General features: G+C 35.8%; 1 protein-coding gene across 1 annotated transcript in view; it reads left to right on the forward strand.

Annotated features, from left to right (window-relative positions):
* The window catches only part of cep104 (centrosomal protein 104), a 31,894-nt gene that overhangs the window by 10,160 nt on the left and 5,862 nt on the right, over positions 1-15,872 (forward strand). Inside the window, exons 9-19 of the mRNA XM_027133114.2 lie at positions 464-676; positions 1,981-2,187; positions 2,479-2,646; positions 6,178-6,351; positions 7,247-7,423; positions 10,645-10,845; positions 11,151-11,243; positions 11,811-11,871; positions 11,959-12,031; positions 12,471-12,579; positions 15,516-15,654. Of these exons, the coding sequence (XP_026988915.1) occupies positions 464-676; positions 1,981-2,187; positions 2,479-2,646; positions 6,178-6,351; positions 7,247-7,423; positions 10,645-10,845; positions 11,151-11,243; positions 11,811-11,871; positions 11,959-12,031; positions 12,471-12,579; positions 15,516-15,654 (1,615 nt within the window). The remainder of the gene's footprint in view (positions 1-463; positions 677-1,980; positions 2,188-2,478; positions 2,647-6,177; positions 6,352-7,246; positions 7,424-10,644; positions 10,846-11,150; positions 11,244-11,810; positions 11,872-11,958; positions 12,032-12,470; positions 12,580-15,515; positions 15,655-15,872) is intronic.

Consider the following 15,872-nt stretch of genomic DNA (forward strand, 5'->3'; position numbering starts at 1 on the left):
ATAACAGTCAGCAAGCTTTATGCCCTGATAGTCTCCTTCAAAGACTTTAATTATTTTAACTTTCACGTTAATTTAAAGAGCAAGAAAATATTACAGGCTGGTGGAGGCTTTTTTTATATAGCTGCTGTTAAAAACTTGGTTTGCAGATATTTAATTAAATTCAGCTGAAAATCAGTAAAAGGTATAAAATGCCATGAAAATGTTTGACAAATCTCTGTAGTATTCAAGTAAATATTTAAGCCAATAAGCCAATGTACAGAAGTTAAGAAGTGCATAAAATAATATGATAAGTAGCTTTAAAATTAAACAATGTGATCCGCTTTAAAATAACAAACACTTATTTTATACATTAAAGGATTCATACCATTACACAAGTGGTCTATTGTGTATATGCAGCATGTTTTATTAATGTCAATGTATGATGTTACTGGCTAATGTATGATATTTACTTTCATTGTTACAGATCCAGAGAATTACAGAGAATGTGTTAGACTGTAGTGTTCCCACTCCGAGTGTTCATCCACACCAACATTTCATGCCTCTCTCTGAAACAACAATGAAAAAGAACCAGGAAGTATCTTTAGTTGAGGACAAGCAAATTACACCGAAACCAACAATCCTGGAAAACACAAATGCAACAAAACCACAGACAACACCTTGCCTTCCAAAGATTGATGTGAGTCTCGGAATAAGTACACATTATATCTTTAGACCTGCCACATTACACTTTACAAAAATAAACTGTCTCATAAAGTAATTACGTCATAAAGTAAACCATGTAGCCTTTTAATTTAAATGACTCTGGATTCCTTATAAAATTTTCTAGATTGTATTTTGGAAAATCTTTGGTGGCTGTATGTGTTATACAGTGGATATAAAGATCTACACACCCCTGTTAAAATGGCATGTTTTTTGTGATGTTAAAAAAAACAAGATAAATCCTTTCAGAAGTTATTAAAACTATGAAAGTGGAAAACTATAAGAATCATTTCAGAGGGAAAAAATATAAAAAGAAAAATATACAATAAACTGGTTACATAAGTATCCACACTTCTAAACTAATACTTAGTTGAAGCTCCTTTAAATCTTATCTTAAGATCTTAAGTTTTAAAAGGCTCTGACTTTTCATTTTTTTTACACAACAGAAAACCTGTCTTTTTATCAGGAGTGTGTATACTTTTTTATATCCACTGTAATGTGTATCTATATTATATTTCAGTCTACTAAGATTTAAATAATTGTTTTTATGAACCTCATTCACACTGTAACCTAACAAATGCTGTCACACTCACACAGTGTAATATAAAACCATTTAATTTTGCCTAATCTGAATGGCTTAACATACCTTTTAATGATTTGGGATCTGTTATAGCATTGACTTTAGGCATTTATTCTACTTAGACAATGTTTTTTTTTTTATTCTGTTGATTTACATTGTGTTTTATCAGTGGAAAAAAAAGACAGATAAAGTGACTGAGGTATATTTGCATGTTAGATGTTTATTATCACCATGACTGAGATCTAAAAATATCCAATATGCATCCCTATTATCTTTTTGTCTCAATGGTTTCTTTTGTGTGTCCCTTCTCAGTCTCATATTACATGCCATCTGTACCACATGCATGGTGTGTGGACGACAGAGGCTTCTTCCATCTGTTAAGAGTGTGCATGAGCTGAAAGTTGCTCTTACATACTACATCTAGCTCCACCTTTTTAAATGTCAATTCACAACATGAAAAACTGACTTGACTACTGTTCCCATTAGTGACAATCAGTTTTTATTTGTTAGAAACTATAGTGTATTTGGAGAAAAACATTCATATACACCTCTGATCAACACCAGTTAGGTTTCAGAATTAATCAGCACTGTGGTATAACAAGATAATACCCCTCTGTGCAACTATTTGAGTGAATATTGATCTACAGCTGCTCACAGTAACTTTCACTGGATAACCGTGAACGTGTATATATTTGTTGTAGGTCAGCTCCTTGCCGTATGATGAGAGGCCTTTACCAGCCTTGAGGAAGAAATCGGACAATCAGATGCAACCTCAGGCCGGACAAACCCTTGCTCCACTGGACTCAGGTAGCCCATGCAGTCCTGAAGTCACTGAAGAACCAGAGCCATTGTCAGAGAATGCCCAGAGAGAAGCTGCTCTGCCCATAGAGGTCTATGGAGATAGACTGGTGAGCATCTATAGCCTAGAAAATGGCTTGTTATCTATGTAGGCTAATAAGCTTCTTTTTTTTTGTGAGCATTATGTGGGGTTTTTTCTGAATTGTAACTCAATAATAACTCAAAGCAGGTAGAAATTAAAATATATAGCACTATTTTTATCTACTAATATAGCACTATTTTATTTTTCACTTCCTAATTGTCAAAGGGAATGTCTGCTCACTTCAACACATCTAGAACTGGACTGTGTTGTTATTGTCTAAGAACTTCTTATAATTTTTTATGCCATTTTCCTTCCCCAGGTGGCTGGAGCTTACTCCAAAGCTTGGTCTTGTAGGGAAGAATCTTTACTGGCAGTGTATAAGAAACTAGCAGAGGTTTCACCAGGAACCCCTAAAGCTGAACTGATGAACATGATGAGAGCAGCAGTGTTCCTCTGCAAGAAAGCACTTACTGATAAAGTGTCATCTGTGAGTCTGACCTCGATGTATCTGTTGTCCTGTTGTCTTTATTTCATCGAACAGTTTTCGAAGAGCATCAGTATTATTAATTTAATATGTAATTTCTTTATAGAGAACCTGAACTAGTAGGTTTTAAAAGAGGGGCAATAAAAATATTTAAAGGTTTTAGCTAACTATTGAAAAACAATGTTAAAATATATTTTGAGACTAAAAACTTTCCATAACTTGTTAAAAATTAATAACACATCCAAAATGTAATTTCTTTGATTTTCAATCCTACTCTGGAGAAACCCCGGTCTCTGTTCATTTTCCCAGCCGCAACACACACGTCAGATGTATTATAGCAGGAGAATAAAAGAAAAGCAGTACAAAGGGAGTACTGTTGGTCTAAGATAAAAGTACTGGAACCATATTTATAGGTACCAGTAACCACTAATGGGATTTAAGTATAGGTTTTCATATTGCATTGATGTTGCACTGTTTTTGAATGAATGCGAAAACCCATTCTTAAATCCCTGCTGACCGCATCTTTGGTCATTTGTTGAGTACAGAGGTTGTTGTGGGTTAACCAATCAGGTTATGACTCATTGTTTCTACCTTCAGACACTGCTGCTGAAGTTGCATCATCAAATATTATGTATCAAAACATTAGTTCCCTATGTAACTTTGGTTCTGTGAACAACAATGATCATGTGATGTTGTATTTGATATGAATACCATTGATATATAACCATCTGCCTCTGCCTCTGGCATGGGCTGTGTTAGCCTGGAGCAGGTGCCCAGTGATGCCTAGCTGCTGCCCAGGTTTCTAGGTAACTCCCTGGAGCAGCATGTCTTTCAGTAACCAGTGCATATAATTACCTGTCTTGTGTTAATGGCTAACTAATGCCCAAGAGGAGGAGACCTACCCTGTGGGAAAGCATGGTAGGCGGATGGTGTCCAGTCCACTTATATGCCTTGGAGTTGTCGATTTCCCAGTGGGCCAAACTCTGTTTACATAATGGAGTTCTGCAGATCTCCTATTCCTCTTGCTTGCTGACCTGATTGCTAGCAAGTCTTCAGAGGAACCATTTTTCTTTTCCACCTCCAGTGTGAGCTCATTAAGAGATCTTAAGGGATTCTAGCATAAGGGGGAAATCCCATGCATGGATCTTGGGGAACCAGGATTGATGAATGTGCTTCACCAAGAGCTAATTTTTGCTAACTTCTGGAAGGTTGTGATGTTTATGAGCCCCCAGAGAGACACCATTCTTGATGTTCTGACACCCAGCAATGGCTGTGACATGCATTTAGTAGGGATTTACAACTGTTGAGCAAATCCCTGCAGGAAAGCTAGTGCTAGGAAATGGTCAATGAAAAATTTGAACCAAGATTAAACTGAAAACAAATAAATTCAAATATTGATGTGTATATTTATTAAACAGGAATAAAAGATTCCCAATAAAAAATAGAAAAACTACTGGATAAGATCTCAAAAATAATATCACAGGAAAATAATAAAAACATCTCCCAAGTGTTGTATATTCTGCTGGTTGATGTAACATTTAGCAAATTGAAATTTGCAAAATCAGCATCTTCTGAAATTTAAAACAATATATACATAATTAATCTACTACTATGAACAGATCTTGTTTCTGTATATTTTCAGGCAGTTGCGGTAATGTCATAGATGCCACAGGAAGACTATTGCAAATGCATTTATTTAAGAACAATGTTTTCACATGTAATCAAAACTCACATGCCTCAAGGTTAGTGCTTTTTCCTTAGTAAGGTGCAAAACCACTCGTATCCATTTAGTTGTATGTGACGTATTTATATAATGATTTCCTCTGAGTCAGGCTGGGATCATTTTAAAGGGACTAACGCCCTTGCTTGTAACTGCAGAACTAAACTAAACCGTTTATTAGAACAATTACTCAGTACAGTTTGCTTTAAATCAACTTATAATAGAACATCTGGGTATCACCTGAAATAGCTTTATAACATCATATAGAGTTTGTGTCTCTCATTTTAATATTGTGACAGATTTGCTTCTGCATTTGGTATTTTTTCTTCTCAGAATTGCTTTCTTCATCTTTGTGCTATGTGTGCTATCCAATATCTAGCTATCTAACCTTTAATTTAGCTTATAGATATGATTTTAAGTCTTATTTATGATATAACATGCAGTAAGCTTCATTTTCTTTCCCCAACAAGTAGAAATATATAAAAGGCAATACCACTTAAAAAATGTTATCACTGAGCAAGTATTGATGTGGGGCGATTATCCTACCCCCTAGAACTTCTCTCAAATTTCAGAGAAGTTTCACGTGTTTGCGGGGCCTTTATCCAGCTGTCACGTGCCTGATTAATCTCCTATGGTGGCATTCCAGTATGTGATCCCCTACAGCTCCAGCTTTTTTCAGGGGTTCATTCATAAACTCTTAAAAATGTCAGCTCTGAGCAGCCGAACAATGCAGGCCCAGTGTTGGAAACATTCCCACAAGGTCTCTCCCTCAGGCCATTTAGTAAAATAAACAGCACAGACTAACAATCAGCTGCTGTAGCTGCTGTTAATGACATCTCTTTGCAGCTGTCTACTAAAATCTCAGGATTTATAAAAGCAATAAAATAATACATGTAGAATAATCCATTGTTTGTTTTGTTATAAGAAATTAATCAGAGTCTGTCCTAAAATATGAGTGATACCAAGCACTTATACTGCAGACTCTTACCAAAAACTCAAAATAAGTGTCTCCTTACAGAAAATATCATATTAAAAATTCTATACCTTCTGTTTAGTTTTCTGTATATGTGGAATCTGCACCAAGTCCTTTTTTGAGCACATTAATAGAAACTGTGATTCACCTTGCAGCTGGGACTACTGCTCGAGCCGTTCCGCTAATTCTGATCAATTATATTTGAGTCATGCTTTTACTCCCAGGTTTATTTATATACATGAAACTGCCATCCCAGTAGTTTACTAAGTTCTTTTGGGACCGCTGTCGTTACTAGCTCATAGTCATCACAGGCAGATACAACTGAGGTAACAGCAATATCTGAGTCCTGATTTGCAGCGTTGTGGATTTCTTGAACAATACATCTGTGATTTAGTTTATTACAAACATACGGCCTTCTAGCTTGCTGCTGAACTTGTTCTTGTTAATGCAGGTTCTGAACTAAAGGTTTCTTTAATAATTTGGGTATTTGATGTAACTTCTCCAAAACTGTCAAACTATTTGAGATAGATCTTTAAGAAATACTGAGAAACTCAAGTACTGGGCTATTAAAATAAACTTTTAAATGGTTCAATACAGTTTTGTACAGTAACAAACATATAAAAGAAAAGCAACAACTCTTACTATTGAATATTCTGTGAAAGTACTTCTATGATTAGGGAAAAAAGCTTCTGGAAAAGGTGACTGTTTTGTATTGAAATATTTACTAGTAGATGATTTAATGCTTTGTCTTTTGTATAAGTAAACAAATGAACTGTAGTGTTCATGAGGCTTATATATAATTTTATACATTGGTCCATACATTGGTTTTTACCTTGTGCAGGTATTCCAGGCATCACTAAAGCTGCTGAGGATGATTCTAAAGGATTTTGTGTCTTCTCACCAGCTGGGAAGATCTGAGATAATTTACTGTGTAGATCACATCTGGCCAAGTCTTCTCTCTCGGACCGCGGAGTCTACAGTGAGACTCCGCACACTGGCCATCGCTTTTATTCAGGTAAAATATATATTGCATATACAAGTAATTATGAGGATGTTAGAGAGGCAAACATTTTTCCAGAGATCATAGTTTGAGATATTTTAGCATCTGAGAAACCAAATGAAAGTCTTCAAATCTGCAATTAGGTGTCGATAAATTATTTGCAGAACATGCCTTTTATGCTAGTGCAAAAAAAGTAAGATTTCTTACTCTGTTTTTACCCAGCTTCTCAAAGATTACAGGAGTTCAGTGCTGTTATGTTGGCTTAGTGAGGTCGTACAGGGTCCTGCAGGAATGCCAATATTGACACACATGGGTTTGTGTGTGTATGTGTGTGTAACATCTATAAATTGTTTCATTCTGTAGTATATGTATGAATGTATTAAATGTAATATTATGAGTATACATATTATAGTTTCTGTAGTGTGTATGCTTATTGAATGTCTCTCTGTTTGAAAACTCCATCTAGAATTTTTTTCTCATTTCTCTGGTTTCCCCCTCCTCCTGCCACTTTCTCTTGTGCTAACGAATTTGCCTGTGAGAGTGTGCAGTTGAGAACCAGACTGACACACTTCCTGTCTTAGTGTAGAAGCAGCACTTAGATCATAATGCTCACTGGTCTATCACAGAAATCACTAATTAAACCAGCCAATGCACATCCAGTTTATGAAAGGAGTCTTTTGTCGCGTTTGTGCTGGCATCAAATTCTTGAATGATCTCTAAGCTTGCATCAGTTTACATAGACAGGTGTTAAATACATGGGCATAAAACCATGTGCAATGGAAAAAGTCATGTGCTGTGCATTTTGTATTGTGAATATTTTCTACATATCTGTATTAAATGTATACTTGTGTTTCAAGAGTCTGTTTGAGAAGACGATTTTAAAGTATAGTTGTTTATGTATGTATCACAGGAGATGGCTGTGTATAAGGAGGTTCGAGCTCTGCAGTTTGTCCCCAGTGAGCTAGTAAAGCCCATAAAGAGCAGCATGCCTGCACGTCTCGCTCTCAGCAGACTCGAACTGCTGGAAAATCTTCTGGAACCGCTTGGCACAAACGACTCCGGTTTTACCCTTGGCAACGTCATGCTGGTAAAGACCTCACTTATTTATTATTTTTAACCAATTAAAGAAGTGATCTCAAGCTAACTCAGGCCATACCCTAAATCACTCTCCAACACTGTATTTTATTCCAACATCACTTTTTATTTTAGCACACTTACCTTTCTTTCTCACTGATCAAATTTCTAAATACATCTTTTTTTTTTAGCAAACTCAGTAAAACTTTCTGAGCAGGAGCTAAAACTGCTGGTTAACATTTCACTCAATAAGTAAAAGTGTGGTGTGAGACAAAGCGTAGTACCAACCCAAAGTTTATTATGTGCTTATAACAGCATATCTCAATTGTTTTGTTATTTTAATTGGACATTAATTTGGCAACAATTTATAATCCTTTATTTATACCACAATACATTTACATTACATTTACGGCATTTAGCAGACACCCTTATCCAGAGTGACTTACAACTGAGCAACTGAGGGTTAAGGGCCTTGCTCAGGGGCCCAGCAGTGGCAGCTTGGTGGACCTGGGGTTCGAACCCATGACCTTTTGATCACACAGTAGAACTTCATACTTTTAAGTATATTTTGTGTAATGACCATGAAACAAAGTTTTCAATTACTCTCTAATAGCTATAGATATAAAAAATACAGCTTCTTGAAATTTAATCTTGGAAAATTTGGAAACTTGGCAACTTGCAACAGGAACTACATTCAGAGCTGCTTTTAAATAAGAATACTCCACACCTTCTTATGAAAGATAATTCCAATGAAATGAAACAGTGTGTATAATTCTATTCCTGCATTTCATTCTTAAAGCTTCATTTTCTTACACTTTTGCTAAAAACCAGAGGCTTGATTCCTAAACTGAATCCATGCCCAGGATGCTGCATCTGAATGTCACCCATAGAAGCAGAATTACAGTTTAGACCAGTTTGAATGGGAGTTGTGCTACACCCATGTTATGAGTACAAACCTACATACCCTTTGACTGGAGAGATGATCTCACTCTATGGGCAACTCCCAATGTTCTTCCATCCTACTACTTAACTGTATGTTTTAGTGTTTCCAAACGGCTCCTATTACATTATAAAACCTCATTAAAAGGGAACAGTTCCGCCTTATTAATAGAGAACAGTCCAAATAAAACAGATCACTCAAAAAAGTACTGTATACTGACAGCATTGCCAGTTTTAATTCAAATGATTAGAATATATGAATGCCTTCTTTCTAATACTTTATTGTTTCTATAGTAACAGCTCATGCACAAGGACTTGTATAGTTGATGATCTGCACAGTCAAATAAACAGATTAAAAATGTGTTATTATTGCTATAGTGAAATGTGAAGCGGTAGGTTCTGTATTCTCTCTTATATGCTGTATTTTCATTTTTTTCAGTCCTTTATTAAAATATGCCATAATTTTCTAAATTACTGGCCACATCATGCAAGAAAGGTGATAGTGAAGGTGGTTGTGTTTTCCGCATTCTCTCTTTCATATCAATCAGTGAAATACTCTTTCCTAAGGAATGAGCTTGAAACAGAAGAGCTTTTGTATAACAAAGTAGGTGGTGCTGGTGTCCCAGTATTAGGCTCATAGCCCTGAGTTACGAGGATAAGGCAGTCACTGCTGGCCTCAAACAAGTTAAGATGTAATCCTTCATCAGCATGTATCTACATGTAAACCATGCAATCACTAACATCGGCCACTTTTCTTTATGTATTTTTCAAAATTTCTCTTTTCCTCTGTCTATTTTTATGTCTATTTTTATTAACCTTTAATTCTCTTTTCTTCCAATTAATTCTGTCAGTCTTCACAGCCCTAGTGAATTCTTGTCCTCTATTTGAGCTTCTCTGTGCATTTTCTCAAGTAACTGTTTGCCTACAGGGACTGTTTGAAGGGTAAACTTCAGGTTCTGTTAAAAGAATAGCTGTTGAATTTTCACACCTGATTGTAATCAGGTCTGGTCTAAAGAGACGGGTATATTACCATTGGGTGGTATTTAGTGTAGTTCAATTTTGTACCACTTTGTTTCATAAAAAAAATTGTTTGGGATTTGTGTTACATTTCACTTGTTGTCATGTCTTTCATAAAGTGTGTAATAAAAGAACTTCCCCGTGATGACATTTGAGATATGATTGGTGTGTTTCCAACATATTCTCTGTTAGTAAAAATAGTAATAATAATAATAATAATAATAATAATAATAATAATAATAATAATAATAATAATAATATGAATCGTTCTGAATGTGATGTGTGGCATTTTGCATGTTTTTGACATGGCAGACAGAGGACTTTCACCTAAGTATTTGTGGGTTTATTTATTTATCCATTTAATCTTGTACTTCTGAACAAAGAGTGTTGGTAAAGGGGTAGCTTTGGGTTACCAAAAGGGTCAGCGCTGATAAATACCTCCCTGCTGCCATTGGTTTCCAGGGAGATGAGCTGTTGCGTTGAGCCGAGACGCGATTAGGTTTCCTGTAATTAAAATGAGGGGAAGAGAGATACGGTGCCCATGAATAGCATCAGTGTATGGAGAAATAGAAAGTTGAGTCTGGGAACAGGAAACAAAAAGAGACAGAATGCTGAGCAGGAACTTGTTGGTGACATATGCAGTCTTATGCAGTGTTTACATGTCTTATCAAGCATAGTTATTGTATATCTTGTAATAATCACACAATATAACTTAATTAATTCACCTCAAGATAATTGTAAATTACGGATAATACTGTGCAAAAGATGCTGTCAAAATATTACGTTTTTGAATATCAAAGAAAAATACTATTAGTATTATAATGAATAAAACCGTATGCAGTGTGCAGTCATGGAAAAATAATAAACAAGGTGAAGCTGTGACGTGACCACATGTGAAGTTGACTGTTTTCCTATAACTCCACATCTTGGTGCGTTTTATTCCCAACTGTATTATGATACTTTTTTTAAATACATACATATTTTCCATTTATACATTTTTAGCATTTATTTTAACATCCATGAAACATTAATTCCTGTTTTTTTAGTCAGAGTTATGCTGTTATGTTATGGAAAATTAATTATCATCAGATTTAAGAATAACATCTAAAAAAATATTTTGGAAAGTGAATATTTGGAAATATAAAATTTGCTCTTTTTTACTGACACACCCACTACTAGATTGTAATCTATTTGAAAATATATTGTATAGGGAAGGCTTTTGCACCATACTTTAGTTATCTACAATGATTATAATCTAATGTGTTTGTGTGGGGTTAGTTTCTAGCAGGAGCACTGGAGCATTGTGCTGCACCCGTACGTGAGCTGGCTGTACGGATCATCCAGATGATGTACCATCTCCACGGACGTTCCATACTGAGCTACCTTCCACCAGATGATCCAAGCACTCGCAAAAACATCCTCTATAAACATCTCTTTGACTCTTTTGCCAAGATAGACGGCAGACTTCCACAACCACAGGTAAAAGTCAGTCAGTCGTAACTGATGTCATTCACCGCCAGAGGCACTGTTACAGTAACAAAAGGACATACCAGGTTTAGAAATGCAAAAGATTTTAGTTTTGCTTCTCAAGTATAAACCAGTGTGTAAGATTCCAAAGAGACTCAGTAATGGACACAAAGTCACACTCTTTGTCTAGAATGCTTTATTTGGTGTGATGTTGTCCATGTCAGGCTGGAAAGTGTGCTTCAGGTTAGTGCAATATAAACAGTCTAAACATGATTATATCATCTTTGTTTCTTTCTCTTTTCTCTCTCTATCTTAAGGTGAAAAAAGGAAGGGTGCAGAAAGTGGTAGAGAAAGAGGAGCAGGAAATCAAGAGCCTGCAGGATCAACTGGCTGTTCTGAAGGAGATTAGTGTAGGTTCATTAGCCATGCATGCAGTCATTGTCCTTGGAGATTAGTGCATGATATTTCCTTTCAGAAACAGGGATATGATGAGGAGAGCATTGTTACTTACTGTGTTTGGGACTTTACAGCTTGATTACTATTTGATGTCTTGGAATTTATGTATGTCTTCCATGGCAAACAATCCACATTTTCAGCTCACAGCTCTGATAATACAGGTTACTGTGTGAGTTTCTTATGGGTTCTTTTGGGTTCCCCAGTTTCATCCTTCCCCTTAGATACATGTCAGTAAGTGCATTAGATACCCCAATTTGCCCTTGGTGTGTGTGTGTGTGTATGTGTTTGTGTAAGAGAGAGAGCGCAAGCCCTGGGATAAACTAGCAAGGCTTTCACGACAATCTACCTGCTTCCAAAATACTGGACTGGTAGAGCATCTTTATTTTAATTTAACTTCTGGAAATTGACAGTTATAGTATCATATTAAGAATCTGTAGAAGTACAATAAGAGTTGTTTTTATAACATTTCTACATAGCTACCATTAGTTATTCAATGAAATCATCTCTTATTGTTTATGAAGGAAAAGGGGAAGGAAAAGAACAAATCACCAGAGAGAAAAATGGAGAAGTCACATAAGGCAGGTGTGTATAATGTGTTCTGGGTCATTACATCTTTTTTTAGACGTGTGAACAGATTTAGAGGGTCTTAATGTCTACCTTTCTGTATAGGTGTTAAAAAGGGAACGCATTCCATCTGTACTGATGGAAAAGTGGGCCAGTCCATACCAAACTACCTAGACAAGTAAGTTCCTGTTAGAAAATGTTTTTCCTGTATTTCAGTGTTTACTGTGAACAGTATGATGACTGTCATGCTGAAACCTAATAAAATGCACCCTACAGGTATCTACCTCTCTCTCTCTCTCTTGCTCTCTCTCTTTCTCTCTCTCTCTCTCTCTCTCTCTCTCTCTCTCTCTCTCTCTCTTGCTCTGTCTCTCTCTCTCTCACTCTGTCTCTCTCTCTTGGTCTGTCTTTCTTTATCACATGCTTTCTTGGTCTATTGTTCTATTTCATTTTAACTGAAATAAAAGGTGATGTATAATTTGAGTATTACATTTTAAATAGAGTTCAGTTCCCCCACTGATATATATCAAAGTAATCTTTGAATTGTTCTTCTTATTTATATCAAAACTGATCTGTTGTTTCAGAGAGTAAAATAGTTCTAATAGTGGTTTGTTTTGCAGCCTTTGTATATTTTGTGGGGAGAGAGATAAGTCTTTTACCGAAGAGGGTTTGGACCTGCACTACTGGAAACACTGTCCAATGCTGTGTCGATGCCTCCAGTGCAGACAGGTATATAAGAGAGTGAGAGAGAAAGAAAGAAACACACCCTCACTTCCACACAATAAAATAACTTGAGCTGTCATACTCAATTAGAGTTTTGGTATCATTGAAACTTGTATATTACACATTTTTGTGTTTTTATGCCTGATTTGCTGGGTAGTAGAGTGAAACAATATGTGGACTGCTTCATGTAGCTTAGATTTACATTTCTGGCATTTGGCAGACTTCTTTTTTCCAGAGTGATTTACTAAAGTGCATTGAAGTCTCTTTCTTGGGAGGTAATATAGCACACAGATAAGAACAATTATTTATATACAATTATTTTAAACAAATGAAAAAACTTCTAGTTTAAGTATTTCAGGAAGATGTAGGTCTTTACCTATGTCTGTATTCTTTTTATATATTTGCATTTTCTTACTCTTTGCTGCTGCCGAAACAGAGAAATTTCCCCATTGTGGGACCAATGAAGGTATATCTTATCTTATCTTATCTTATCTTATCTTATCTTGTTTGAAGTCATTCAGTGACTAAGATCTTCTGACACTGACGGAAGCTTCATTGCACAACTTCGGTATCAGAACAAAGAACAATTATAATGCATACCTATTCTACCTATTGTGCTATAGGAATGTTGCAGAATAGCGGAATATTCAAATAGCAGAACTGGTTCTGTCGGCTTATATAGTGATGTCTTTCTGAAAGCTTAAACAATAAAAAAGGGAATGGTAATAAGTTTTGTTTTATACTTTTTTTTACAAGCTATGTTACAGTAAATCAGCAAATTAGCTCATGCCACATGCACACTATAAATGTAACAATGCTCATACCAATACTTGATGGTGTTGGCTATATGAGCCATCTACTTGGTTTGTTTTAATTCTGGAGATGAGGCAATTGTTTGTTTTAAGCAGATTTGGAGGCAGGCAGCCAAGAGAAGAATTGCTGGGGGGTTTTCACACGGATCTATCCTAGAAAACCTTTATCGTACACCCGAGTTCTTATCTTTTCAAAAAATAAAAGCATTTTCAAAATTGTAGAATTCTCGATAAAGCTTTTAAGGGCTCTAAGAGGTGATCAAAGAACCCTTAAATGTTCTACATTTTGTAGGTTACAGAGGAATTGTTCTAAGGTGACTGATACACATTGTAAATAGAACTTTTTTTAATCCAGTCAGTGTAATTCCTTTTGTGTTCTTCTCAAAAACACAAGGTAGTTAGTTATTACTCGCCATGGTAAAATGTAACCGAACACAACAAAATGAATTAAAACGGTACAAAAATGATAACAGGTTCAAGACTTCAAGACTTCTGAAGATCATAATTGTCCCCCTTTTGTTGCGTGTAAGAAAGGAATTTCTTCACCCCTGTCAATTAGAGTGACACTAGCCAATCTGTAAACATGTCACAAGAGGCATGCTGAGACGTGTGCTAACTTCCCAGTTGTGAGTTAACAAATAGAAATAAATGAGAAAGAAATTGCTGAATAGTCCGACAGACAGTAAGTTGTCTGAATAGACAGACAGACTGACAGTAATAAAATAAAACACTAATAGGTATAAAACATTTACATATAATATATGCAAGTATTTGTATTTGAATATACAGTATGTGAGAGATATCTTACATTGTTTATACAACAGTATTTAGATTATTCATGCATAATATACAATATATATTCAGAAAATATACAGATACATAAAGATTTGAACCTACATAGATGATCTTTGATTCTACAATTATATCTAGACCATACAAAACATGCAGTCTAGTTTAAAGCTGCAGAATGAGTACCGTCTAACAGTATAGTGTAGAGTTCAGCGGGTAATGTTTGTGGGAAAGAAGCAGTTCCTGAATCTCCTCGATGAACAGGAGATAACCCCTTCCTTTCAGACACCATCAAGCTGAATTTACCACACTGTGATGGAGTTGGTCAGGTTGCTCTCAATGGTGCAGTGATAGAAACTTGTTTAGATCTGGGAGACAGGTGAACTTTCTTCTGTCTCTGCACAGAGTTAAGATATTGTTTATATTCTTAACTAGAATCTAATCATTTTGGTTCCATGACAGATCGTCAGAGATGTATGCATTCAGAAACTTGAAAATGCACAGTGTCTCCTGTTTTTATGTTTGTGAAAGTCTACAATGAGCTGTTTGGTCTTCTTTGTGTTGAGGGTGAGGTTGTTGTCAAACAGTTTGCTGCTAAGCTTTGGATCTCCACCTTGTAGGACAACTCATCATTGGTGGTTATTTGACATGCGACTTGCATACTAGGAGATGATACTAGAGTTATGTAAAGAAACAATAGATATGTAGAGAAGATGAGGATTAGCCTAAACATAGGCTAATCATGAAAATATTTAGACAAGGAATACCTCCAACGTGTTTTCCAGCAAGCAGAAGTGAGTGAGTTGGCAAGATGAAGCTGTAGCAGTTATAGTATCATATTAAGAATCTGTAGAAGTACAATAAGAGTTGTTTTATAACATTTTATTGTTTGTTTATTAAACATCATGAACCTTTAGAGGATTATTGACAATATGTGACTTTCTGTTGAGGTTGTAGAGACCAGGGGAATCAACCTTTGTTACCCACACTCATGTTTTGTGTTTTTTTATTTTACCAGCAGATTTTAGAGAAGTCAACTGTCACTTTGTTTACTCTAACTACATTCCGGTGCAGTGGAACATTAACTCATTGTGCTGACCTTTCTCAAATAGCTTGTATACTTCTCTTTTTCTCAGTACAGTGCTTTGATACAATACAATACTTTTATTTTTGTTTGAATCACCTGAGTAACATCTGATCATAGCTTATTAAACATAAAACAACACTGTAATGTAAATGTCTGTGTGTATATGTGTGTGTGTGTGTGTGTGTGTGTGTGTGTGTGTGTGTGTGTGTGTGTGTGTGTGTGTGTGTGTGTGTGTGTGTGTGTGTGCGTATTAGGTTGTAGAGATCGCAAGCCTAACTGAGCACCTGCTCTCAGAGTGTGAACACAAAGCAGATTTTACCCAGTGTCCTCACTGTTCTGAGGCCATCATGAAAAATAAGCTGACTGAACATGCCCAAAGCACAGCCTGTAAAAGTAAGTACTGACCATGTTCTCACATTTCACAACTATATGTGTTGCAGAAGTCTATAAGTAGCACAGCCACACATACATTTGGGTGTTTTTCACCATTGTAGAAGCATGTGCTAAGGCAGATTTCAAATAACTGATAATGATGTGAAACTAAAGCAGGTCTATTTAAATCGATTAGAATGACACGTCATGTATCAATGCACATTTGTGCAGCAGGAAGA

The sequence above is a fragment of the Tachysurus fulvidraco genome, chromosome 14, assembly GCF_022655615.1.
Source record: "Tachysurus fulvidraco isolate hzauxx_2018 chromosome 14, HZAU_PFXX_2.0, whole genome shotgun sequence".
Taxonomy (NCBI): Eukaryota; Metazoa; Chordata; class Actinopteri; order Siluriformes; family Bagridae; genus Tachysurus; species Tachysurus fulvidraco.